Here is a 24,923-nt window from a genome sequence, read left to right on the forward strand (position 1 = left end):
ATAAATATATTTATTAGTCTATAATTAAAGTATTGAGTAATTAATTAAATTAAAGGCCAGTTAACATTATTAGTAATAAAAAAACATTATTAGTAATAAAAGGGCATTTGAGCAAAAAGAATAAATAATATACAATTTAGAGAGATTTTCAAATTATAAGGGTCTCCATAGAAATAACCTAAATTATAGGGGCTTTAGGGCAATTTATCTATTATAAAATTAAAATGTAAGTTTAATATATTCTTGAAAAAGTTAAAAATTCATTATGAAATTGAAGCTAACTACAGAATTTGATATGTTATCTAAAAAATAAAAAAATCATTATAAAATTAAAATAAAACCTAAAGCTCACTACTATTTTTATAATTTATCCTAGTTTAAGTTAAAAGATTAAATCCAATTGAAATAAATAATAATTATAAAAATTAAAGTTAAAATGGATATGATACGAAATAGAAATGAAAAAATGATATTTTTTCGCAAAAATAGTAAATGGAGACGATGGGAAATATGTAAATAAAAAAATATAAAAAATTTTGTAAATAAAATTTTTAATATAAAAATAATTATTCAATTTTAAAATAAACATAAATTTCATAATGTATTTAAATAAATTTAAAAAAATAAAAATTTAAAGTTAAAGAGAGAAAAAAATGTGTTTTTAAATTAAAAATGTGTTTGTGATATTTTTTTAATATTATAAAATAATTTTGAAATAATTTTAAAATTATAAAAGTAATTCTAAAATATATATTTTTTAATTTTTTTAAATTTAAAAATATAAATATTTTAAAAATATTAAAACGAGGCTCCAATCTATATATGATGGTTGTCGTGTACACAACTTTATTAGCAGCCTGTTATTATCTTATTTGGGCCATATTGTTTTGATGTTTACATATAGATTATATTGGGCCCAGCCCGGGAGACCAAAGTTTAGTGTCCATTAGGGTTCCGTTTTGCCCCATATATTGAAACTGAGCACGAAGCAGTTCAATCTCTTCTGGGCGCAATTCCTTCAGTCGCAGTCGCACAAGCATCAATCTGTCATGGTATCCGTGATTCTTTCTCTCATCTTCTTCTGTCCTCTGTCAGTCTTTTGATTTTGAGCTGTAATATCTTTCATATACAGTTGTTTGTTTAGTTATTGATTCAAGCTCTAAATTTGGTTCTGTTTGACAGGTGAAGTACTCAAGAGAGCCAGACAATCCTACCAAGTGTAAGTATTTTTCATCGTGTTGCTTCAGTCGACTATCTTTTTCATCTTTTTCCTTACATTCCGATTCATGCTCTTGGTTATGTTCGGCCTGATTCAGTTTGCCTAAAGTAATTGGAGACATGTTTTATGCTTTCTTGTTTCTAGCTTTGTTTTGCTTTATTATCATTGTTCCGTGCGCTTTTTCTTATTTACAGCCTGCAAAGCCAGGGGTTCAGATCTCAGAGTTCATTTTAAGGTATTATGATATAAATTCTGTGCCCCCTTCTCCCGGGCCGTTGTTTTCATATTTGTAGTGAACCTTACCAGTGAAGTGTTTTCTTGTTGATAGAATCGTGAATACGCAATCTAATGAATCTGGTGAATTACAATTTCAACCTCAAGTTCTAGTAGATGCATGTATTTTTGTGCATTATGCAATATGGGCATCTGCTATCTGTAGGCCATTTGTTAAAAATGTTTATTCTGCTTAAACTTCTATTTGAAGCAAAGTCATAAACCAAGCATTGATTTCAGTAATTGTTTTTTTGAATGTATAACCTGATGAAAAAAGCAGGGGCCTGTTGCCAATTTGTGGACCGGTCTCTCGTAAACTTCAGGAAAATCAATTTGCATTGTTATTGGGTGAACCTCTTGACTACTTAATTACTGGAGGTTCAGTAAATGATGGAACACTATATATGTCTGGATAATGAATTTACTCCGACCAGTTGTTTGACTGCAAAGTGTTTAAAAAAGCTAGCTTTAAGCACAAAGCACGAAGTGCAGCATGCTTGGGTCTTTTTTGTGTGAAGCTTAGCAACTTTAGCTGAGCGCAATCGAAGCACGCTTAAGTTGCACTTTTACTTGAGCTCCGAAGCACCAAAAAATGCACTAAATACAATTGGGTTTTTTTTTTATCAAACAATTTGAATGGTTGGATCTGTTCAAATTTTGCAATAATGTGGCTGCTTGTATGGAATTCTTACCCCCAAAAAGCTATTACAGATCTTAGAAAGATCTAAATTAAATTGTATATACATTTGTTTAAAAAAGAAGAAGACTCAGCTGTACTTACCAAACAAAAAAAAAAAAAAATTGAAGGAAACATGTAATTAGATGCAAATTAAGGGTTGCTAATATATTTCTAATTGCTTTAAATTAGGGATTGATGATTAATTTTGGATTGCTGTAAATTAGGGATTGATGATTGATTCTTGATTGTTGTAAATTAGGGATTGTTGATTGATTGCAAATTAGTGATTGTGATTGGGGATTCATGTAAATTAGGGTTGATTAGTTGGGGACTGTTGTAAATTAGGGATGATTATATGGTGTCCTCTGTATAAATTGTGTTAATGTAATAGAATGGGTTTTTTTTTTTTTGGCCAAAGTTCTACAAAAAACAAAAGAAGACTTGCCGAAATTAAAAAATTAAAAAAGAAGCCTTATCAAATGTAGTTCCTTTCAACAGAGAGTTTAGACCAATTTGTCTTCCAAGTTCCATTGGGACCAGCAATTGACCAGATTGTATCTCTTTATATGCCCTTTATGTGTCTTTGCTATGGTTGCATGAATTTGTAAACTAGTATAAAATATGAATGAAAAATCGTAACTCATCTTTTGTTAAATTTGCAGCCCCCGTTTTTATTTAGTTTTTTTTTTTAATGTTTACTTTTCTAGTAGTTTATATTTTTGACGCTTATAAAAGTTTATACTCTTTATTCTATTTATATGTGCTTCACTTTGCTTAAGCGTGTGCTTTGCTTTGTGCTTAAGCTCCATAGGCCTCCTGTGCTTAGTGCTTTTCAAAACACTACGTTAGAGTGAATTTAATGGTCTGTCCTATCTGTTTTGTCTTTGAACTCTAGTTGGAATTTGATAGGTCCCAATTCATGGGACTTACCAAAGAAGGTCCAAGAGGCAGGGGTGGGGTGGTAAATTTGCTGGCTGGCATACAGCCAGCCATGTGCGTAAGGGATAGACTGGGGAAATTGCTAGGTTGTGTAACAACCTAGCAAGTGTGCGTAACAGAATGCGGTTGAGGGGGGAGAGAGAGATATATGTAGAAGGTGAAGATATTGGGAAGGAGGAAGATTTTGGTATTGAGTCTTGGGAGAGTTAAAGGCCTCTCGAATGCCCAGTTTTTTTCTTGTAATTGGATTGAGTTGGTGAATTGAATAGAAGTTTCAGTACTTTCTTTTCTGGTTCGTATCAATTTGGTATCAGAGCATTTCAATCCTAATGGTGAACTTCTGATCCAGTCGGTGATTTGGAGATGAGGGTGGAAGGCATTCAACTGGGAGATGTTGCCATGAGGAGTGCGTTTCAAACGATGGAGAGACACCTAGCGAACCTGCTAGAGCAGTTCGTGAGGATGCGAGCGAGATGGGAAGAATAGGAGCGGGCAAGCAAGAGCAAGAGGAAGAACGAGGGGAGACGAGAGGAGCGAGAGAGAGAAAGGGAGAGCGTGATGAGGAAGACCAACTTGCGGGTTCGCCCTTGTCAAGGGAGGGAACGTTGGTAGTTGGAGGGAGAAGTGGCGAAGGGGGCAACTGGGTCGATGGTGTCGGAAGGCAAGAGTATCGTGGGAGACGCCTGGAAATACCCATCTTCGAGGGAGATGATCCAAATGGTTGGGTCTTTAAGGCTGAGCGCTACTTCATTGTGAACCAGCTGTCCGATGCGGAGAAGCTGGAGAGCGTTGAAGGAGTGACTCTGTCATGGTTCCAGTGGGAGTAGTGAAGTTGACGGGTGAGGAGTTGGGGGGAGCTTAAGGCGACAGGTGAAGAGTTGGGAGTTGCGGTGAATGAGTTGGCTGACAAGGAGAAGATGGAGGGGATGCAGAAGGGAGTCGACGCCATAAGAGGGGAGGATCAAGAATGGGAGAGGAAGAGCAAAGCAAAGAAGGGAGATAGTCTTTCGAAATTTATCCAAAATTCCGAGGGATCACCTAGAATCAAAATGGGCAGGGAGTTCAAGGGTGGAATTGGAGGGAATTGGCGGCCGGAAGTGTGGGGAAGAAGGCTAGAGATGCCGCTCGTTGAAGGCGAAGAACTTGACAGCTGGATATTCCAAGTCAAAAGGTTACTTTGTGGTGGCTAGGATGACAAATGAGGAGAAGTTAGATGCATCAGCATTGTGTTTAGAGGGTGTTGCACTTTCATGGTTCCAGTGGAAGCAACGAAGACCAAGAGTGAGAAGTTGGGAAGAGTTAAAAGGGCTACTGAGGAATCGCTTAAGATCCACGCAGGAAGGCACGGTGGAGAAGTCGGATGAGCTAGAGGACACGATGAAGGAGAGTGAGATGGTGGAGTTGTCGCGGAATTCTGTGGTAGGCCTAACTCCACCACAGACGATGAAGGTAAAATTCTATGGTGTTGGGGAGTTCACCGACGAGGCAAAAGGGCAATCGACGATCAATTCATTTAAAATGACAAGGACTGTCAATCTGGAGACATCCAAGGAGAGCATCTTACCGATGAGTGGGGCGCCATCAATAGTCCAGGTTGTCTGGGAAGCTGGTTTGATTCTTAGCCCAGTTTGTCAGAGATTTCACATGGGGTGGGTTGATAATGGAGGGCCCCCCATTATAATGAAGTTCGCCCAAATTCTCGTCCAAGCAGGTCATGATGGTGGAAGGGCCGCCTGTTTCTAAACGTCAAGGGCTCAATTTGCATTCTGTTGTGGAGCCCAATGGTATTGACCCAAAGATCTTAATTAATGATGGGAATTTGGGCGAACTTCATGATGAGGTTGAGAAGTGGCCAGCCATGAAACAATTGACAAAGTCAAGGGGCTGGGAAGTTGTATCAATAACCAAGGATGCAGTCATTGGAATGGGAAATGCTGAAAATCAAAAGCCTACTAAGAATGAGCGCTATGAAGAAAGAGCACAAAATGAGCCTCCTGTCAGTCAAGAATCTAATGACCCTAATGTAGCCTGGAATGTGCCACTGCAAGCATGCATGCACAAAACTTCTCTTGCTGAAACAGAACGAGGCCATCTCTTCTCCAAGGTTAAAAAGAGATGTCATTTGATGGCTGAGGTTGACCAGATTCTCAACCTAGAAGGGAAACTGATTGTTCGCGACAAGATGGAGATCATCAACAAGGCGGAGGAAAGGATTGGGGGGCTGGCGTACAAGCGGTCTCTACCCCCATCGTATGTGTTAGAGGTGCTCATGCAATGGAAGGGGCTACCCCCATTGGAAGCTACTTGGGAGCCTTACCTTTTGATCCAGCAACAATTTCCATTTTTCCACCTTGAGGACAAGGTGAAAGTGGGGGGGGGGGGGAGTAAAGATAGGTCCCGGTTCATAGGACTTATCAAAGAAGGTCCAAGAGGCAGGGGTGGGGTGGTAAATTTGCTGGCTGGCATAACAACCAGCCATGTGCGTAAGGGATAGAGTGGGGAAATTGTTGGGTTGTGTAACAACCCAGCAATTGTGCGTTACAGAATGCGGTTGAGGGGGGAGGGGGGAGTAAAGATAGGTCCCGGTTCATGGGACTTACCAAAGAAGGTCCAAGAGGCAGGGGTGGGGTGGTAAATTTGCTGGCTGGCATAACAACCAGCCATGTGCGTAAGGGATAGAGTGGGGAAATTGTTGGGTTGTGTAACAACCCAGCAATTGTGCGTTACAGAATGCGGTTGAGGGGGGAGAGAGAGATATATGTAGAGGGTGAAGATATTGGGAAGGAGGAAGATTTTGGTGTTGAGTCTTGGGAGAGTTAAGGGCCTCTCGAATGCTCAGTTTTCTTCTTGTAATTGGATTGAGTTGGTGAATTGAATAGAAGTTTCAGTGCTTTCTTTTCCGGTTCCTATCAGAATTACTACAGGTTTAGTTTTGAGAGTTATAACTATGTTATAGGAATACTACTTTTCTATTGATGTGACCCCTTTCCATTCCAAGTAAGTTGCTGTTTGTACAATTGTTACTGAGTGGGACTTAAAATACTTTTTTCATTCATGGTACATGATAATGCATTCAATAGCAATAACAATATTGCAGGCGGCTTTATTTTTTTAGTGGCAATGAGGTTAAGGTTGAGATTATTGCCAGTAGAGCCAAGGTGACCTGTCCATGGTCATTCCAGAATTCTGCTGCTCAGATTTTATCACCTATTATGCTTTTAAATTGCTAAAAGGAACGTTGGAATATTAGAAGGTTATATCAGATTTTATGTTCATCATCATGTAAACCGACAAGTTCTAAGAAAAAGAATGCAATGGTCCTACTTCTGATGTTAGCTGGAGCCTCACTCTTAGGGATGTCACTTGCATTATTATTATTGGGTGATCATGTGATTTTTCCAAGTAGCTGAAATTTCATTTAGTGATGGCACATATGAACCTAGAGTCTTAATTGATTATTTGGTAGCAATTTATTTGAAATCCTATTAATCAGTTATTTAATGTATATTTTCTTTTGCCTAAATAGTTTCTGAAGTTTAATTCACTTGTGTATATTTCGAGATCACTAATGGCTTGGTGAGCAATTCATAATTCCTAGGTAGTTATTAGGAGAAAATTCTGCACTAACTCATCAAGCATTCATATGTTTGCTTAGAGGATTAAAGCATGCGTGAACTTCGACTTCAATGACCATGTTTGTTCTTTCTTGAAATATGTGTATGAGTGTATCTGTTATTTGTTTCAAATATCCAATTACCATTTCCATTTTTTGCAAGTGCTTTAGTTTTTCTGTTATTGCCTTGCTCCAATTATCTCTGGCTTTTGTTCGAAATTCACAGTGCCTTTCTTTTCATTGAATGATAGAACACGAGGGAGACAGCCCATGCCATCAGGAAATTGCCTTTGGCCAAGGCTAAGCGATATCTGGAAGATGTGCTAGTTCACAAGCAGGCCATACCCTTCACTCGTTTTTGTCGGGGTGTAGGTCGAACTGCTCAGGCAAAGAACAGGCATTCAAATGGGCAGGGACGGTGGCCTGTCAAATCTGCTAGGTTCATACTTGACTTGCTTAAAAATGCTGAAAGTAACGCGGAGGTACTGCCGCGGCTGGCTTTGCATTACTGCTTGACAGTTTTAAGTTTCAACGTACCTTAATGATTGCACTGTTGTTCTGGACTCCAGGTCAAAGGTCTGGATGTAGATACACTTTACATCTCTCACATTCAGGTGAACCAGGCACAGAAACAGAGACGCCGCACCTATCGTGCTCATGGAAGAATAAACCGTATGTTTGAGACCCCCCCCCCCTTTTTTTTTTTATATCTATGATTTGTACTTTATTTTATGTTGTAATTATTAACAGGGGGTTTGTTTTTCTGTGTCTTCTTTTCTGTGTTTTTTTAGCTTACATGTCTTCCCCTTGCCATATCGAGTTGATTTTGTCTGAGAAGGAGGAGCCTGTCCAGAAGGAGGTAGGCCTTTCTATGATTTGTCAATCTAGAAATATGAAGGTCCGTCCACAATCCACTGCTGGTATATGTTCTTTTTTTATCTTATTGGATCACGTTGTTTTTGCAGCCCGAGTCTCAGTTGGCAACTAGCAAATCAAAAAAGCTGCGCAGTGGTGCATCCTCGTGAACTTGTTTGTGATATGACGAACAGCTTTGCTTAACAAGTCTTGGACTATCAGTCTCTCTCTCTATCTCTTGTAGCTCTTTTGGTGGACCCCTATCTGCTAAATGCTTTTTCTTTGCAGATTTATAACAGGATGATAATGTGTGCCATTTTTGATGGATACTTTACTTGAGCCAAGGTGATTGAAAGTTTTCAGTTATGATGGATGCTTGAGCATAACAGGAAATTGATTTCAAGTTTGACTGACGAAACTTGATTTTATTTTTATAGAGGGAGGAGGGAACATACTCAGTCCCCTTTCCTCATCTCTGGTGGGGAACCGGTTGAGGCTGACTTGACAGAACATGAATTTGTTGCGTCGTTATGATTGGAGGTTTAAAATGAGTCTCAAGTAATAATAATACAATAAAGAAATGTAAATGGTATCACTCTTTCTATAATTTTACTCCCTTTAAACAGAGTCTTTGATAATGCTTTTAATTTTCAAAATAATTCAAAGTATTAAAAGGAAAAGTTAATAAAAATGTCATTGAAAATATTATCTTTTTTTAAATTTAATTAGTATACTTTTAACTTAATTAGGTTTTACTAATTAAATTTAATTAATATCATTTGTGACCGGAGGAGGAATATCGTAACAAAATATTAAATTACAAAAATTTTCAAAGTCATTTTTAGGTTGTGCAAATAGCTCAAATAGTTAAAAAAAAAAAAATGAGTCCAATAAAAAATAAATAAATTTTCAAAGTCATTTTCAAAGCCTACTATTAAACTAAATTTGGGTTTTGGGTTCATTGTTGGCATCAATACTGGACTCATTGAGTTAATTTTTATTTTTTATTATAAAAAAACAAAGTATAAATTGATTATTTTATTTTTTATTTAATATCAGAGATGATCATTGCTATTTATTAAACGTCAGAATTTTTTTTTAAAATTTTGTCAAATCTCTTTGCAATTTATAAAAAAGAAAAATAAACCAAGCAATAAGATGAAAATAGAAATAACATAAAAAAACTGGATGTTGATAAGACCACATCACCAGATCATTGCCCTTTCTTTAATTTTCTTTTCTTTTTTTTTTTAATTTGGGAATTTAATTCGGTTGGTTCTTCATCAGATCTCGGACAAACGGATCCTCTGTGCGTGTCGGAGATATTACAGGATTGGCATTGGCTGAAGAGAAAGCATATACATCAAACGGCCGGTATTCCGTCTTCACTGAATTAGGATCCGAATCCAATCCAATCCTTCTTCCGCTTTCCTTCTCATTTCTCAACGGCTCACCCTTCGCCAAACTGACTTGAGTTCCAGCACGCACCAGCCATGGCGGCCTCAAGAAACGCAGAGACATATCTGTGAGCGCATAGCTTTTGGAGAGAGAAGAGAAAATGAAAGTGTTCGGTAAAACAGTGCTTTCTCTCGTGTTCATCCTTGTACTTACCATCACTTACTCCATTTTCATCGGCACCGTCGATTTCAGATCACACGTCTTCCCACTGTTCCAGTCGCTGCCGACCAACAGCACATCCTGCCGCCGTGGGGAATTCCCTCTCAGGGTTTATATGTACGACCTGCCCCGGCGTTTCAACGTCGGGATGCTGAATCGCCGGAAATCCGACCAGACGCCGGTGACCGCCGCGACTCTGCCACCGTGGCCGGCGAATTCGGGCCTGAAGAAGCAGCACAGCGTGGAGTACTGGATGATGGCTTCGTTGCTGTACGACGGCGATGGCGGTGGCGGAGAAGTGACGCGAGAGGCGGTTAGGGTTTCGGATCCGGAGTCGGCGGATGTGTTCTTCGTGCCGTTTTTCTCGTCGTTGAGCTTCAACACTCACGGGCACAACATGACGGATCCAGATACCGAATTCGATCGGCAATTGCAGGTATTGGATTTGGTTATAAGCAGTTTCAGGTTCTACGATCTTATTGTTCAGATGCCTTGGATTTCATTTACATCCATGAATTTTACGGTGTAAGGGCCTGGAATTGAAGTTTCTCTTTTCATACTTAATGGTCTGTTTTCTTTTCGCTGATTATGTTGCTTCAATGCTATGGTTAGAACAAGGATATGACTGCTTGTGGACAATTTTTGTTTTTTGTTTTCTTGGATAGATATACATTCATTTATGCTCATTTTCTTACACAACAGATAAATAAAACGGTTCCAACTAACCTCATCTTACTTTCCTTTCCCAAAAATAGAGCCCCACAGTTAGCTCTGGTGAATTTATTTCAATTTCCATTTTATCTAGATTTGAGTTCAAATCTGAGGCTACATCTTTAGTTGCCGTGGCAAGGAATTTAAACAATTCTGGTCTTGCTTGCTGAAAAAAATGGACCATAAAAGCAAGAAAAATTAGAAAATTCTCATCTTGATGGCCAACAAAATGCATCAATTGAATGAATGAATTGCTTCGGAGTATACTTTTACTAGAAAAGCCTGGAGGCATCAATTCCACATTTCTATGTTCCTTGGCTTCAAGACATTTCCCTTTCTTTTGCTACAACTATTGGTATTTGCTAAATTTGAAAATTTAGTTATTAGCTGGACTTAGACAGGTGGCACAAGTTGATTTCTTGGAAGTATTTCATTGTCAGATGAAGAAGCTTATACATTTTGGAGTTGGAAAAGTGAATGAAATTTATCCAAATTGGAGTTGTTTCTAAGTAAAACATGTAATGTGGACTCTTTGAATAGGGTTGCTAACAGAAAATCAAGACCTGCATTTTTCACTCTATTTGAGCTTTTTGGGTAATCCTGGGAGTTGGAGATCTCCTGAGGTGATTTACTCTTAGGACTAATTTCATTCTTAACTCCTCTGTGGACACTCTTTCCTGTTTCTTTCTGGCCATAGTTAATGGGATATTAGATTGATTAATTCCTGTCATCTGGTTCCAGACTTTCAATGATTAAAATATATATCAGAATATCAGTTCAGAATTTTCTTTGAGTCTCTGATTATTCAGAAACGCAACTGTCAGTTGCACTTAATGTTTTGACGGTTCAAGTCAAATCCAGGAGGTGGCTGATTTTTAAAACTTTTTGGTAGCTAATTAGAGCGGACATCTACCCTCATCATCACTGATGCGGCCAGATATGCCTAGTGTTTTGATCAAGCCACACCCAATAAGCAGTTGTTTTTTAATCTTTTTAGTAGCCATCACAGGCCTAAGCAGGTGATGCCATCAGATGTACCCTTATGCGGAATGAACTTCTGGCCATTCCCTTCATATTCATTTGAGGTGAACTTATTCATTTTTATGGCTATAGGTTCATTGAGTTGTCGTTCCTGCTTCTTGCACTGCTACTGCTTTCCATATTCTTGAATTTATAATAGAATACCTTTGCTTTACGGCAAGCTCTCCTGTTATGAGCAATTTATTGAAGATCTGATTATTTTGTTCAAATTGTTCTTCAGCTAGTATCAAGTTCAGAGCTGAATTTGGGTACTTCTGATTTCAGGTTGACATGCTTAAATTTCTAAGGGAATCAATTTATTGGCAGAGGTCTGGTGGCCGTGACCATGTAGTTCCCATGCATCATCCAAATGCTTTCAGATTTCTTCGAGAACAGGTGAATGCATCTATTCTCATTGTTGCAGATTTTGGCCGTTACCCTAAAATCATGTCAAATTTGAGCAAAGATGTGGTGGCCCCATATGTGCATGTAGTGGATTCATTCACCAATGATGACTCTCCAGATCCATACGAGTCTCGTTCAACTCTTCTTTTCTTCCGAGGGAGAACAGTGCGGAAAGATGTAAGTTGTTTTACGAATTGAACATATTGTTGCGATTATCTTTTGATTGGATCTAGGAATAATATCTCTTACTCAGTGGAGTGCTGCAGGAAGGAATTGTCCGTGCTAAACTGGCAAAGATATTAGTCGGTATTGGTGATGTCCACTATGAAAGAAGCTATGCAACAGGAGAAAGCATAAAAATGGTATGATTTAGACTTATACAAGCACTATATTTGTGTTTTTTTGTCTTGGAAATTTCAAATAAAACTATGGTTCTTTAGTGTATGGATTCTAATACTGCTTCTTCTTCAGGGCATCTTCTGAACTTCATTTGAGATGCAGTTTTTCTGAATAATTTGATAGTGGACTTTTTACTTGTCTATGCTACTTTTGTTGGATTGTATACCTTGCATTCTACTTATAATTTGTTGTCTGATAATCTGATTTTAAATGCCTGCATTTTGACCTCCTAGCCCTGAGAACAAGCGGGGGCGGAGTTTGGTTGTTGTACTCTGGTAGCTAAAGTAAAACTGTATAACAGCAAAGGTGGACAAAGAAACGTCCATTTTAGATCAACTATGCTAACTCCAATAGGCCTGTATTACATCTCCAGACATCCATACACCATAAGATAAAAAGTTTAGTTTGGCATGGGAGAGTACAAGGATGTTTTCAGACAACTTAGGAATTTGATGTACTCCTAAACTCAAATTTTAACCTTATGCTAGGATTCACTTTTCCTTCTATCCATACACACAACCCTTTCAAACGTTCTGCAGCTCCCTCATGCATGGTAGTGTCCTATCCCGGGTTGTTACCTATATAGATTACCTTCTCGTGTTGTCTCTGCGTTATGTTCTTGAACCAATATTTGAGAACGCTCATATCTTTTCTCTCCTGTCATGCCAGTCCTCAGAAGGGATGCGGTTATCAAAGTTCTGTCTGCATCCTGCAGGGGACACTCCTTCCTCTTGCCGCCTGTTTGATGCTATCGTGAGCCACTGTGTTCCTGTAATCGTGAGCGATCAAATTGAGCTCCCCTTCGAGGATGAACTGGACTACACGCAGTTCTCACTTTTCTTCTCGGTCAAGGAGGCACTGGTGCCGGGCAACATGGTTGCACAGCTTCGGAAGTTTCCAAAAGAGAGATGGCTGGAAATGTGGAGGCGTCTCAAAAACATCTCCCGTCACTTCGAATTCCAGTATCCCCCCAAAAAAGAAGATGCTGTGAATATGATATGGAGACAAGTAAAGCACAAGGTTCCTGCAGCCAAACTTGCTGTGCACAGAAGCAGGAGATTGAAAGTGCCAGATTGGTGGCGCCGGAGAAGATAGTTCCGGGCCGGAGCCAGCCGGTTTTCCGACGCTGTACATTAATCGTAATAATTTATAGGGGCAATGGGCAATCGTTGGCGAGAATGAAGTAGAGGCAGGCAGGGAGGCAGGAGGCTGCTGCAGCAACTGGATCGGTACCCAGCCAGAAATTAATTTGATCAGAATGTCGAGTGAGTGGTGCTTCTGTCAATTGCTTCTTCCTTCAACTTCAATGATGAAAAGAAAAGGAAAACATTTAATTCTTTTTTTTAAACGGGAAATTCTTTTGCATTTTCATTCCCTGAAAATATATGCATTCTTGAGCGAGGAGTTGTTCAAATGTAAATGGGCGCCGCCAACGATGAGTAGTTCTTGTGATGCAATTAGCACCGTCTGATCTAGCAAGCAGCTGCTTGGGGGTGTTCTTTTCTCTCTCTCTCTTTTTTTAATCTTTCTTTTTTCCGCGTTTATAATTACGTATTTTGTGGGTCTACTCTCTTCTTTTCATTTGTATTTAGTATTTTACCGGCAAAGCTTCAAAATCTTTGAAGATTGAACATGTTGCACATTAACTTATATACATATTGTACCAAGTATAATTAAGTTGTATTTACTCTGAAATTTTGGGTAACTAGAATGTTCAAGGGAGGGTAGATTAAAACAAAAAGAGTTACATTTATATATATATATATATTAATAAATACTATTAATTAATCTAGATCAATAAGTACAGGACGAATGTCAGCTTGGAATTCGCTGATGGCTGCAAATACTTTTCATTTAGCAGCCTGCAATTACAGAAGAAAGGATAATGCTACGGCCAATTTGGGTGACAATTTGGTGGATAACCCAGGTTAAAATTATACATCTATCCCTGTCACAATTACAAATTTACCACTACCAATATTTTAAAAAACGTGCCCATACGTTCCTCCTCTCTCGCTCTCTCCACCATTGTCGCCGATTTCTACAAGCTATGCGTGTCTCCTACATGTATATCTAGTCTTCTTTGTGTGCGAGCGTATCTCTCTTGCTCTCTCTTATTCTTACCCAAGACCATACAGTCTTTCGTCATGTAGTGTGACCTGGCATTGAGAGCTCACTTTTATCTTTTTCTCTCATCTCTCTCTTCTTGTTCTTGTCACCACCGTCGTTCGTCGTCGTTTCAATATATTCTATAAAATATAAATATACAAAAACTAAATATATATTATATAAAAGATTTATATATATATAAATATACACAAATATGTTTTTAAAAAATAATTATAAACTAAAACTATATTGTACAAAATTATTTAGACCAAATTAAATTTATTTTTCAACTTTTAAAAATTTTAAGAGCATAACTTGTAATATGTTGAACCTTTTAAGAGCATAGTTTGGCTTGCTATTTTTAAAAAATTATTTGTAATTTTGTTTCATTTTTTAAGTTATAAAATGAAATCAAACTATAAACTATAATATTATAATATTTATTTTTAATAAAAAGATATATTCATATATATCAATCACAATATACTTATATTTTTTCTCTTTATCATTCATACAAAACATAAAATTTTATATATTTTATAATTATCTTATGTATAAATAATTATACATATTTTTATGTTATTATTTATTTATATTGTTAGAATTAAAAGGTTAAAAATTGTATGTAAAATTATACAAAATAATAATATCACATTTTACAAAAGTCAAATTATATGTAAAGTTATACAAAATCATAATATTATATTTCACGTTACGCAAATAATACAAATAAATAATAGCATCAAAATATTTTTAACCCAAAATATGTTATTTATTTATCTCTATTTAGTTTATACTTTTATTTAAAAAATATGTATTTGACCCAAAGTTATATTCAAATATATTTTCAATAAATATATTGTATATTTATATATGTGTTAATTTAATTTTTTAAAAATTAGAAACAAAATGATAACTAATCACTAGATAGATGTGAACTGCGAAGAGAGAGAAGACCCAGAGAGAGAGAGAGAGAGAAAGAAGAGAGGGGACTGAGGCTGGAAGGTGGAGGGGACTTAGAAGGGGATGCCATCTTAGTGGTGGATGAGACGTCGGAGGACCACCATTGTTGTAGGAGGTGATGCTAAAAATCTCAAAGATTGAATAAGTGTCTAATTTTTGGGCAAGTGGGTGAGTTCTTGCTTCAATGCAAGCGAGTGAGGTGAAAGAAAAAGCTCAAATTTTTTGAGAGAGACACGATTGGAAGAGAAAGGAAGAAGCTCAAGAAGACATTATGGAAAGAGAGAAAAAGAGAGAATGTGAGGAAAAAACTTAAATTTGGGAGGAGATAGAGAGTATGAGGAAGAAAGTTTTGGCCAAATATTAAAAAATTGGGCTACTCGTTAGGTTCAAAATATCACAATATTTTGGTGTTAAAATATTACAATAAATTTGATTATCAACAAACTTGACACAATAAAATTGTTTATGTAACATTATCCTAAAAGGAAATTGTATCGAAGATAATGCCGAGAGGTTTTTCTACGCCTAAATCAGCTTAAAGTGATGAAGGTGTGTGATTAAGAAGCTGAATCAATTTCCCTAAAACTAATAAATTTAATAATAAAGTATTTCAACATAACTTTTAAATTATAATAATATAAATTAAAAGTAATGTTACTTACACATTCAAGTTAACACCCCATTAATTAATTACCAATACACCCTTTACTTGAATGATTTAATGAAGATGTATTAGTAGTTCAGTTAAGAAATAAATGAATATAGTTAATTAAATTATCAATACACTCCTCACTTGAATAATTTAATAAATAGTATATTGGCAATTGATTAATATGGTATCAATAGATGTCAATGTGTTAAGAGAATTACTCATTAATTAATTATTACCGAAAAAATGTAAAGAGAAGATCCAAAAGATCTATTTTGTTATCATGTCAAAATTTCATTACCAAGTCCTCAGAAAAGTTAAAAATAATGTCTTAATGGAGAGATGAAATATTCTTCCTCCCATTGAGTTAAGAGTCAACTTGTGAGAACCCTTTTCCTGTCATATATCCATTGAATGAATGCTGCAGTGAAGTATGAGATCGCAAAATAATAAAAAAAAAAAAACTCCAATCTTTTCAAAGGAAGAGAGGAAGACACACATGAAATATGGGAAGAAAACCCTAAGCACTCAAACGAGGGATGTTGTTTCATCCCCCCAATATCAAGGGTGGTCTCTTTATTTTGTTCCATTGATGTGGGATATAACACTGAAATAAATTAAGCAACAAAAGCCCAACAAATTGTAATGTAATGGGACGAGATGTCTACAGCTACAAGCATCAGGCTTGAACATATTTCAGCATCCTCAATCGATTTGTTTGAGAAAATGGATGTGTGAAGACTTTATTTCTAATATTGAACTATCTTAATTTGCATTGCAGCTAAGTTTGGAGCTTCCAATAGGAGCTTTAATAATACTCATCTCAAAATGTCTAAAATTTAGAAAATGATTAAAACAAAAACCATTATTTTTGGTGCGTGATTCCGCTACAAGAGTTCAAAAATAAAATCACCAACCAAAGGAAGAATAAATATGAGAAATTAAAAGAGCCCATTAGGATCTTCATAAACAACATTCTTACAAATTCATATTCATGTATTAAAAATTAAGTGTATCGCTGATATTATTTTCTCCACTCTTTTGTTATCATTTGTCAAAAAATAAAAATAATAATACTAAGAAGATGCACCCTCCAGTCGCTTGCAATATCTCCTTATCCAATAGTACAACTTCATTAAAATAATAATTATGTTTGAAGAAAGATAAACTCTTTCTCGTCAAGGTCCAACCTCACTTTGGGAGGCTTCTTGGAAGAAAAGGACCTGTGAACTCCAGGTAGTGGACTAGGTTGGAGAGGGTTTTCTCAAGGACAATCATCCTAATCCCCGAGAACATGTGATAATGATGTCAAAACTAGAATCAGAGCATAAATCAACATTCTACTGTACCATCATTGGATCTGTCTACTTCTTTAATTTTGACATCTAACCTATGTAAAGATGAAACAAAAAATTCAAACCAGAAGTCTGGATCCAATCAAATAGGCAAGTAAACCATAAATAGAAAGGGAAACAAAAAAAAAAAGGAATTAATAATTAGACCAAAACTTCCTTTTTTCTCACACATTGCTTAGGAATCAAGCACCTGTTAAAGCTTTGTGTATGGCATTAAAATGATATTGGGTACAGCAATGTCATAGCATATGTTAAAAAGAAACTGTATATTTACTAAATAGATAGATAAAAAGAAAAAGTTCCCTTTGTTTTCCAAATTCAAAACAACTAAAGAGGAAGAGAGACATAACCTGGAGGGATCAAAAGAAAATGGAGAACCCTTGAATCCGAAGCTTTGTTTCACCATCCCAACCTGTCTGTCAGCCTTGCCTTTCAAGCAAATACTCATACCCAAAGCACTATCACACATGCACACTTCCTCTCTCTGTTTTCAACTTCCTTATACCATACCAGAATGATCATAATTTTTGGTTGCTTGTGAAGAAGGTTCGCTCTCTGAAATTCTAGGTTTCCTTCGGAGCTTTCCTCTATTCTCAAAGAACCAGCAGATGGGGTCCTTTCAATCACCAATGGGAATGCGAAGCTCTGCATCGGTAGAGGCATCATGTGGATACTTGCTTCAAGAATTACAGGCAAGTTCTCCACGGTAATTCTATACCCAGGATATGTCCGGTCATTTGAATTCTTAATGGATCCTTTCTTTTCTGCAACAGATGATATGGGATGAAGTTGGGGAAGACCAGTTCGAGAGGGAAAAAGTTCTTCTGGACTTGGAGCAGGAGTGTCTAGAGGTCTACAGAAAAAAAGTTGACAGTGCAAACATTTCAAGAGCAAGGCTGCATCAGGAGTTAGCAGAATCTGAGGCTGAATTTACACACCTCCTTCTGGCCCTCGATGAACGGTCTCTCCCGGGGCGGGTAAGTTTACCAGTGTTACTTTAAAAATCAAAATCCACAAATTCACCCCTGCAGAACAAAACAAAAGTTTGTGTACATATGATGGGATGAAAAATTTGTGCAATTATGTAGTTCTAAGCATCCACTTGAAATCTGTTTGATGACCAGTCATAACTTCAGAACAATGATCCCCAGCAGTAAAACTTCAAGAGAATGACAGGGGTTGAGATTTCAGAGCAATAATTTGGCGCCAAAAGTTACGTTGTATTAATTGAATTCAAATGATAGGGACCAAATTAACAAATATAAGAGATTATGTGTACAGCATGTTGGACTTATCTGAAAACAATTAAAACGATAAGCACAAGGATAACAAACTTCCAGGCTAAAGTAACAACAATGAAGTAGGCATGAATTATTGTTTCTTTCTCTGGAGGAGACAATTGTAATTGTTGGCTTCTAGCTAAACCATGCTGCAGGGTAAATCCAGCGATATATAATCCTGCCTTGATGCTGATTCTGAACATCTTTTGGACTTTGCAGCCAGAGAAAATGACAGGAAGCTTGAAGGAGCAACTAGATTCAATTAGCCCAGCTTTACGGGAAATGCAATTGAGGAAAGAAGAGAGGGTGAAGCAATTCCAAGCTGTGCAAAAGCAAATTCAGAGAATTTCTGCAGAGATAGCAGGCCAGTCAGAATGTGATGATTCATCATCAAAAATCACAGTGAATGAGAATGATCTATCACTGAAGAAACTTGAAGAGTACCAATCAGAGCTGGAAAGGCTTCATAATGAGAAGGTACTATAACTGTAATCAAAAAATAGATTCGTGAGGCCTTGTATTGAGTGCCATCAAACAACTAATGCTTTTTACTTTTTCTCTTTTTCTACTTCCTTACCTGTTGATGGTGAAGAATGATAGACTCCAAAAAGTGGAAAAATATATAAGAAATGTACAGAACTTGTCAGCCACACTGGGAATGGAGTCATCAACAATCATCACAAAAGTTCACCCAAGCTTAAATGAGTTGTCTGGACTGTCAAAGAACATAAGCGACACTATTTTGGCTAAACTAAACAGCACTGTGGAGTCTCTCAAAGAAGAAAAGCACATGAGACTAGAGAAGGTAAAACTTATTCTACTGCGCTCAGTCATTTGAATTTGGATCACAGTGGCAGGAGCTAATGGTTGAGCAGCAGAAAATACTTGAAAATGCATTATATATATATCAAAGTAGCACACATTCAAAAATTGTACCTTAAGATAACTTCAGTAAAATGGTTTGCTTGATGCCAATGCTAAAGCTTCTGCATCAATCACTACATGAACATAAATCCTAGGCTGTTGCTCAGGAAAGGATCAGCAGATGATTTGTTTTCTGTATGAATTATGTGTTGCCTTTCAGCTCCAGCATCTTGGTAAAGCATTGACAAACTTGTGGAACCTTATGGACACACCTTACGAAGACTGCCAATTGTTCAGCCATATTATCAGCTTATTATCAGTTTCACCAGCAGAAGTATCCTCCCCTGGAAGCATCACCCTTGATATAATCCAGCAGGTCAGTACACATATAATACATCATTTTCAAGAGCATCAGCATGACAGGCAATATTTGATATTATATCACATGGTTTTAAGGCTGAGGCCGAAGTCAAGAGGCTGGATCAACTGAAAGCAAGCAAGATGAAAGAGCTTTTCTTTAGGAAACAGTTTGAGCTTGAGGAGATATGCAATAGATCACACATGGAGATCCCTTCACAGTCAGAGATGGACAAAATAATAAATCTAATGAATTCTGGTGGGATTAAGTAGACTACTCAAAATTTTATTTTAGATAAGTGTTAATTTTGTTTCTTTAGTACAATAGTGGCTCAAACTGACTGATACCTACAACAAGGCGAAATTGACCATGCCGATCTCCTCATGAGCATGGATGACCAGATATCTAAAGCAAAAGAAGAAGCATCTAGCAGGAAGGTTATAATGGAGAAGGTGGAAAAATGGATGGCAGCACGTGGTGAGGAGAGGTGGCTGGAAGAATATAGCATGGTCAGTTTCTCTTGCCTATCAATCTAAATCATTGATGGACTCCAGATTTCCTCTATCTCTTACACATTTTTACATTTTTAACCCATGCATATCTTCAGGATGAGAATCGGTATTCAGTCAGTAGAGGTGCTCACAAGAATCTGAGACGTGCAGAACGTGCCCGAATAATGGTGAACAAAATTCCTGGTAGGTGTAGTAAAGGAAGTTATATCCATGCTATGATACCAAATAGGATATCACAGTTTTTCCTCTGGGCTTATCATGTTGAAAGAAGATACAAAAGTAATTAAGAAAATGCAGAAATCAATCTGTATAACATGGAAATTGGCAGATCTGGTAAATAGATCATCAGCTATATGAGTTGGGACCATCCTCCTGATCAGTGAAAAGGTAATGTCTAGATAGACAAACCATCATATAGACTAGATCCTACCTAATGCTTCCCAAAACCAGTTCTAAATAAAAGTCTAGAAATTCTAAATTTTAACTAGTACCAACCACGAACTAAAAGATCTGGAAAAAGTATGTACTCATCCGGGGTTTTGCTGCAGCTTTGGTGGACTCATTGATAGCTAAAACTAAAGATTGGGAAGAAGAACGAAATAAAGTTTTCTTATATGACGAGGTAACAAATTCACTTTATCTACGCTTATGCTTTTGTATTTTACTCTGCAAGTTGTTATCCAGAGCATGGAGTCTCTCGAAAAATAAATTGAAAAAATCATTATAGAATCATATATGATCAAATGATGATATAGTCTAAAACTCTTTGTGTCATGAAATAGCATATCATCTACCTGAAAAATTGTTGACAAGCCAATTCTTGATATCCCCTAAACATTTTCATATATTAGACGCTGGAACACATCCAACTTTTCTCCATATTGCTCTTAATTACCTAGAAAACACAACAGATGGCAATGCAACACAAAAACTATCTGGTTTTGTTATGTAACTTCAGTAACAGATGGCAAAACATGGTGATACTTACAGCAAGTATGGTATTACAAAATTTAATATGAAGCTGCTCTAAATTATAGAGTCAAAGTGAACTGCAAAACAGTATCACATGTTCACAAGAACTTACAAAAAGCATGAGGAGGATCCAATTTTACTCCTGTGGAGACGAAGAAAATAAGAGAACATTACTGCAAGAAGATTCACATTGATTCATCTATAAACAACAATATTCTAAGCCTTTATCCCACTATGTAGGGTCGGCTACATAAATTATAACTCTCCAATCATTTCTATCAATCTAACTAAGGTCTTATTTTCTATAACGCCCTTATAACTAATATCATACCTAAATGTTTCCCACCAAGCTTTTATTAGTCTTCCTTTACTTCTTTTGCTAACTATTGCTCCATCCATAAAGCTTGATAATAAATGACCCACAAATACATATTAAGTTTTATCTTTAGTAGTTTTGGTTATTCATTTCTACCATTTCAACAATAAAAAAGAGTCATGCTTATTGCCAACAACTGCCGTTTACAGGTACCCCTACTAGCAATGTTGGAAGAATACAATATGCTAAGGCAGGAAAAGGAAGAAGAGAAGAAGAGACAAAAGGTTAGTATCATTGTTACCACAAACAGAGGGATCCAAATATCTGTCAAGCAATTAAACATGCAAACACAAAAGATTTATTCCCACTTCCCCCCTTTCTGCTGGACTATCCATTAAACAGTATGTGCATAAATGATATAGATTCGTAGTTGACTATAACCTTATCAACTTCACCCACTTCCTAACCAGTTGGGCTTCTCTCTAAAGGAAAAGAAGAAGGTTCAGAGTAGGGTAGTAGTCGAGCAAGAAAATTCATTTGGGCCCAGACCAAGCACCAGCAATCGGCGTCTTTCAAACAGAAGCTTCAACGGGAGTTTTAACAATGCTACCCCTTTAAACAGAAGGCTTTCTCTGGCAATACAGCAGCTAGGATCAAATAGCATCAGTTCAGCAAGTCAAGGAATAACCTTCGTAAAAGAAGGAAAGAAAGTGCACAACCAGAACATGTTTGCACGAAGCAGCATTCCTTCTCATCTAAGAGAAGATACAGCTTCAGTAGTCTCGACATTTTCTGGCCCTATATCACCTTGAACTCCAACTAGTATTAATCGCTTTTTAAGCATGACATGAACTTATGAAGTAGAATAAATTATAGAAGGCTTCTTGTCTGTAATAGGTCCTGCACAAAATAATTCAGTTTGTGAAGTCAGTTTGCATAGATAGTCGTGTAACTTTGTGTAGAGAGTGTTTGGATGTGTTGACAGCAGTTACTGTCTGCAAATAATGCTGCTTGAGATTTGCTCTGTATTCAGTTCACCGCCTCATGTCCCTTGCATAGGCAGGCCAAAAACTAAATAATGGCCTTTGTTAATTATATCTTCCCTCTTTTCAGCAAGGACCCGCCTTGGACCTCACGGGATTTGTCATAGCGTGATCAACTAAAAGTCTAAAAACAATATATCGATTAATTTTTTAGTTCGGTGCCAGACAATGTCATGTTACCTATATCAATTAATTTCAGTAAATAAATTATATTTAGTTTTAACTTGGAGATGGTGGGAGCTCACAGGCCAGCTTTAACAATTAACACTTACATAGCATTCAAAGGGTCAAGTTGGACAAAAAGGATATTAACCAAACCATTCAAATTAGAAAGAGCAGAGCTTACTGGGCATCAAAGAAACCTAGTTACTATCTAAACCCTTGTATGATTAACTCGTCATTTCTCAATGCGTCATCAGCTTATCCCAACCGCTACCAAGATATGAAAATCAAATAGTGAGCACGAAAGAACGTTTTTAACTCTTTTTTTAAAAAAAAATGAGAGGAGTATAACACAAATAATAAAAAAAAGTCAAGAAATGAACTTAATCAAACATAACCCTCGTAGTGTTGAAACATTTTACATAACGAAATCATCAAGTCATCACAATTCTCCTAGATCAGTCAAAAGGGATAACTAAGAACCATTTCGAAAGAAGTCGTCGATCCGGCGGGTGCCAGCGGGTACCGGTTTATCACCCAAGGAAGTCCGAGACCGAGTCCGTTCGGCGTCTGGGCGACCATCCACCGGCTGAGAAGGCAACGGAAGCGAATCGAGGAGGAAATCGCTAGTTGGCTGGTGCCTCTTGACGGCGACTCTCAGGTGCTCAAGCTTCACGGTCTTGCGCTTCTTCTCGATCGCGACTCGAGCGGATCTCTCGGCGATGAATTCAAGGAAGAGCTGGGAGGAGCACGAGATCAAGAACAGGGCCTCCGAGTTAACCTTGTTGATATCCCCGTCTAGTTTCACGATTTTCTTGACTCGGCTACTGGGAAACGTCGGTTGAATCGTCTCTTCACTGTTTTTCGCTTCCTCATCCTCCGCCATTGATGAAGGCGCCAAGCTGAGAGTGGATGCTTGAGATCCTAGGGCTTCTGGAATGCGCGGGAAAATGGAATTTTATAGCGTTGTGGGATGTTTAGAGGGACAATAATGAAGGGAATTATAATTAAGGAAGTGATATTTAGGCCCATTTGGCATTTAATTACCATAAATGAGTTCATATAAACTTAGAATAATCGCTCTTGCATGATTTTTTTGTACTCATATCTTTAATTATGTTAGAAAAGATAAATCGTAGGTAGAGCCTTCGGCTCTTGCGCGGTGGAGAGTCGAATTCACAATTCACTGAATTGACATTGAGATATTATTCATCCGACTATCCGACTTATGTTGTGGGGGTGAATTCTTCTATTCTTGAAATACCTTTTTTTAATTTATCCTAAATAAATTAAAAAATAAAGAGAAAAAATAACTAATTTATCCTCTCTCCTAAATAAAGAGAAAAAATAACTAATTTTTAATTTATCCTCTCTCCTTTTTGCTCTCTCTTCATATTCAAAAAATAAAAAAATAAAATAAAATAAACTCAACTAAAACTCACTAAATCTATCATTGCCATGTGATGATAGAACCAATATTTGGGTTGAATAAAAAAGATAAGTAACAGCAGCAGTTGATAATGAATTTGGATTTGGGTCTATCATCATTGTGTTTTTAAAGAGAAAAAAAGAAAAAATTGATAATGAATCCTGATCTATGTTTATTGTCGGTGTGTGACAATAAAATTATATCTATGCTCATTGCAGAGAATAAGAAAAACTAGTGATGAAGGTAAATTTGGATTCAAGAGAAGAGAGAGAGAAAGAAGATGATGAAGAAAAAAATTGATTATAAACTTAGATCTAGGTTTGAAAAGAGAAATACAAAAATTAAAAGAAACTAACAATGAATCTATATTTGAGTTTGAAAAATTCAAATGAGTTAAGATAAATAGAAGAAAAAGAAAAAAAAAAACTTATCATGTGGTTGTGGTCGTTTACTATTTAAAAAAAAAAAGAATCAGATAATAGAACTAAAAAAAAGATAATTAAAATAAAAAAATATATATAGGTTTAAATATAAGAGTATTTTAATTATTTTTTAATATTTAATAAAAATTCATTAATAATAAAAAAAATTACAATATGACATTAAACTTGAAGAGTACTATATTTTCTTAAATGTAAGGGGTAATTTTTCCACTAATCCTAAACTTTAGTTTCCATTAGGGCTATTAGCACCAAAAAATCAAACGATTTCGGGTTTTGATAATTTTATCCAATACTTTCAATTTTGGCAAAAAGAGCTCAATTTTTGAAATTAGTTGAAATTTTAACCAATGCTAAAATCAATTTTGACTAGTGTATGACTTTGCCCAGGTGGCATGCCACTTGACATTTAATTTATTATTTTTTTCATTATTTTTTGAAGAAAAATGCTATCTCTTTTCTTTTCTGCACATATATACAGACACACACAGCAACATATATATATACACACACAACAACATATATATAGTGGCCGACGACGGGAAGAGTGACGGATGGTTGATTGAGCAGTGGTAAGGGGTGATGGCGGCGCTGGCGGGAGGGAGAGAAAGGGTGAAAGAGAGGGATCGATTATGAAGTTCGACGACCTTCATTAGAGAAATCCAATCGGAATTCTCCTATTGAACTTCTCTAATCGAACTTCTACAGCTTTTATTATCGGATTTTTCCAATTAGACTTTT

The 24,923-nt window shown here is 36.6% G+C and overlaps 4 protein-coding genes and 1 non-coding gene across 9 annotated transcripts; 4 read left to right on the forward strand and 1 right to left on the reverse strand.

Annotated features, from left to right (window-relative positions):
• The first annotated feature begins 962 nt into the window (after window positions 1-962).
• LOC127797417 (60S ribosomal protein L17-2) lies at window positions 963-7,944 on the forward strand. Its single transcript, XM_052330296.1, has 7 exons — window positions 963-1,052; window positions 1,183-1,219; window positions 1,414-1,454; window positions 6,975-7,205; window positions 7,293-7,395; window positions 7,515-7,582; window positions 7,689-7,944. The coding sequence occupies exons 1-7, from the start codon at window positions 1,050-1,052 to the stop codon at window positions 7,746-7,748; spliced, it is 543 nt and encodes a 180-aa protein (XP_052186256.1). The 5' UTR covers window positions 963-1,049; the 3' UTR covers window positions 7,749-7,944.
• Window positions 1,763-1,893, forward strand: LOC127798585 (small nucleolar RNA snoR74). Its single transcript, XR_008022447.1, has one exon. It is a non-coding gene; the product is annotated as a small nucleolar RNA snoR74 (small nucleolar RNA).
• Window positions 7,783-13,236, forward strand: LOC127797416 (probable arabinosyltransferase ARAD1). Of its 4 annotated transcripts, none has more exons than XM_052330294.1 (7): window positions 7,783-7,923; window positions 8,016-8,167; window positions 8,866-9,631; window positions 11,212-11,322; window positions 11,420-11,508; window positions 11,585-11,693; window positions 12,400-13,236. In XM_052330294.1, exons 3-7 carry the CDS (start codon window positions 9,137-9,139, stop codon window positions 12,823-12,825), a joined length of 1,230 nt encoding a protein of 409 aa, XP_052186254.1. In that variant the 5' UTR covers window positions 7,783-7,923; window positions 8,016-8,167; window positions 8,866-9,136; the 3' UTR covers window positions 12,826-13,236. The 4 variants fall into 4 exon arrangements, with proteins under 4 accessions (XP_052186254.1, XP_052186255.1, XP_052186252.1 ...); XM_052330295.1 differs by having other exon boundaries at window positions 8,866-9,149; window positions 9,229-9,631; window positions 11,212-11,508; window positions 11,598-11,693; XM_052330292.1 differs by having other exon boundaries at window positions 11,212-11,508; window positions 11,598-11,693.
• A 3,844-nt stretch (window positions 13,237-17,080) lies between these two features.
• LOC127796237 (65-kDa microtubule-associated protein 8) lies at window positions 17,081-22,193 on the forward strand. 2 transcript variants are annotated; one of them, XM_052328283.1, is made up of 11 exons: window positions 17,081-17,498; window positions 17,580-17,783; window positions 18,306-18,563; window positions 18,679-18,891; window positions 19,171-19,326; window positions 19,407-19,566; window positions 19,666-19,817; window positions 19,916-20,003; window positions 20,369-20,442; window positions 21,318-21,392; window positions 21,579-22,193. In XM_052328283.1, exons 1-11 carry the CDS (start codon window positions 17,415-17,417, stop codon window positions 21,918-21,920), a joined length of 1,806 nt encoding a protein of 601 aa, XP_052184243.1. In that variant the 5' UTR covers window positions 17,081-17,414; the 3' UTR covers window positions 21,921-22,193. The 2 variants fall into 2 exon arrangements, with proteins under 2 accessions (XP_052184243.1, XP_052184244.1); XM_052328284.1 differs by having other exon boundaries at window positions 17,082-17,498; window positions 21,597-22,193.
• Window positions 22,194-22,252: 59 nt separating this feature from the next.
• LOC127796239 (DNA polymerase epsilon subunit C) lies at window positions 22,253-23,255 on the reverse strand. The gene has a single exon (XM_052328285.1). It carries the CDS (start codon window positions 23,197-23,199, stop codon window positions 22,789-22,791), a length of 411 nt encoding a protein of 136 aa, XP_052184245.1. The 5' UTR covers window positions 23,200-23,255; the 3' UTR covers window positions 22,253-22,788.
• Window positions 23,256-24,923: the final 1,668 nt, after the last annotated feature.

This window comes from Diospyros lotus, chromosome 3 (assembly GCF_014633365.1).
Source record: "Diospyros lotus cultivar Yz01 chromosome 3, ASM1463336v1, whole genome shotgun sequence".
Classification (NCBI taxonomy): Eukaryota; Viridiplantae; Streptophyta; class Magnoliopsida; order Ericales; family Ebenaceae; genus Diospyros; species Diospyros lotus.

What these genes read in the sequence shown, in the direction of transcription:
- LOC127797417 (XM_052330296.1), top strand. An exon ending in TGCTCATGGAAGAATAAACC is followed by an intron (nt 7,396 to 7,514) that starts GTATGTTTGAGA and finishes GTGTTTTTTTAG; the next exon opens with CTTACATGTCTTCCCCTTGC. An exon ending in AGGAGCCTGTCCAGAAGGAG is followed by an intron (nt 7,583 to 7,688) that starts GTAGGCCTTTCT and finishes TTGTTTTTGCAG; the next exon opens with CCCGAGTCTCAGTTGGCAAC.
- LOC127797416 (XM_052330292.1), top strand. Translation starts at nt 9,137, where the DNA reads ATGAAAGTGTTCGGTAAAACAGTGCTTTCTCTCGTGTTCATCCTTGTA. An exon ending in AATTCGATCGGCAATTGCAG is followed by an intron (nt 9,632 to 11,211) that starts GTATTGGATTTG and finishes TTCTGATTTCAG; the next exon opens with GTTGACATGCTTAAATTTCT. An exon ending in CAGGAGAAAGCATAAAAATG is followed by an intron (nt 11,694 to 12,399) that starts GTATGATTTAGA and finishes CTGTCATGCCAG; the next exon opens with TCCTCAGAAGGGATGCGGTT.
- LOC127796237 (XM_052328283.1), top strand. Translation starts at nt 17,415, where the DNA reads ATGGGGTCCTTTCAATCACCAATGGGAATGCGAAGCTCTGCATCGGTA. An exon ending in AACGGTCTCTCCCGGGGCGG is followed by an intron (nt 17,784 to 18,305) that starts GTAAGTTTACCA and finishes TGGACTTTGCAG; the next exon opens with CCAGAGAAAATGACAGGAAG. An exon ending in AAGAGAAGAAGAGACAAAAG is followed by an intron (nt 21,393 to 21,578) that starts GTTAGTATCATT and finishes CTTCCTAACCAG; the next exon opens with TTGGGCTTCTCTCTAAAGGA.
- LOC127796239 (XM_052328285.1), bottom strand. Translation starts at nt 23,199, where the DNA reads ATGGCGGAGGATGAGGAAGCGAAAAACAGTGAAGAGACGATTCAACCG.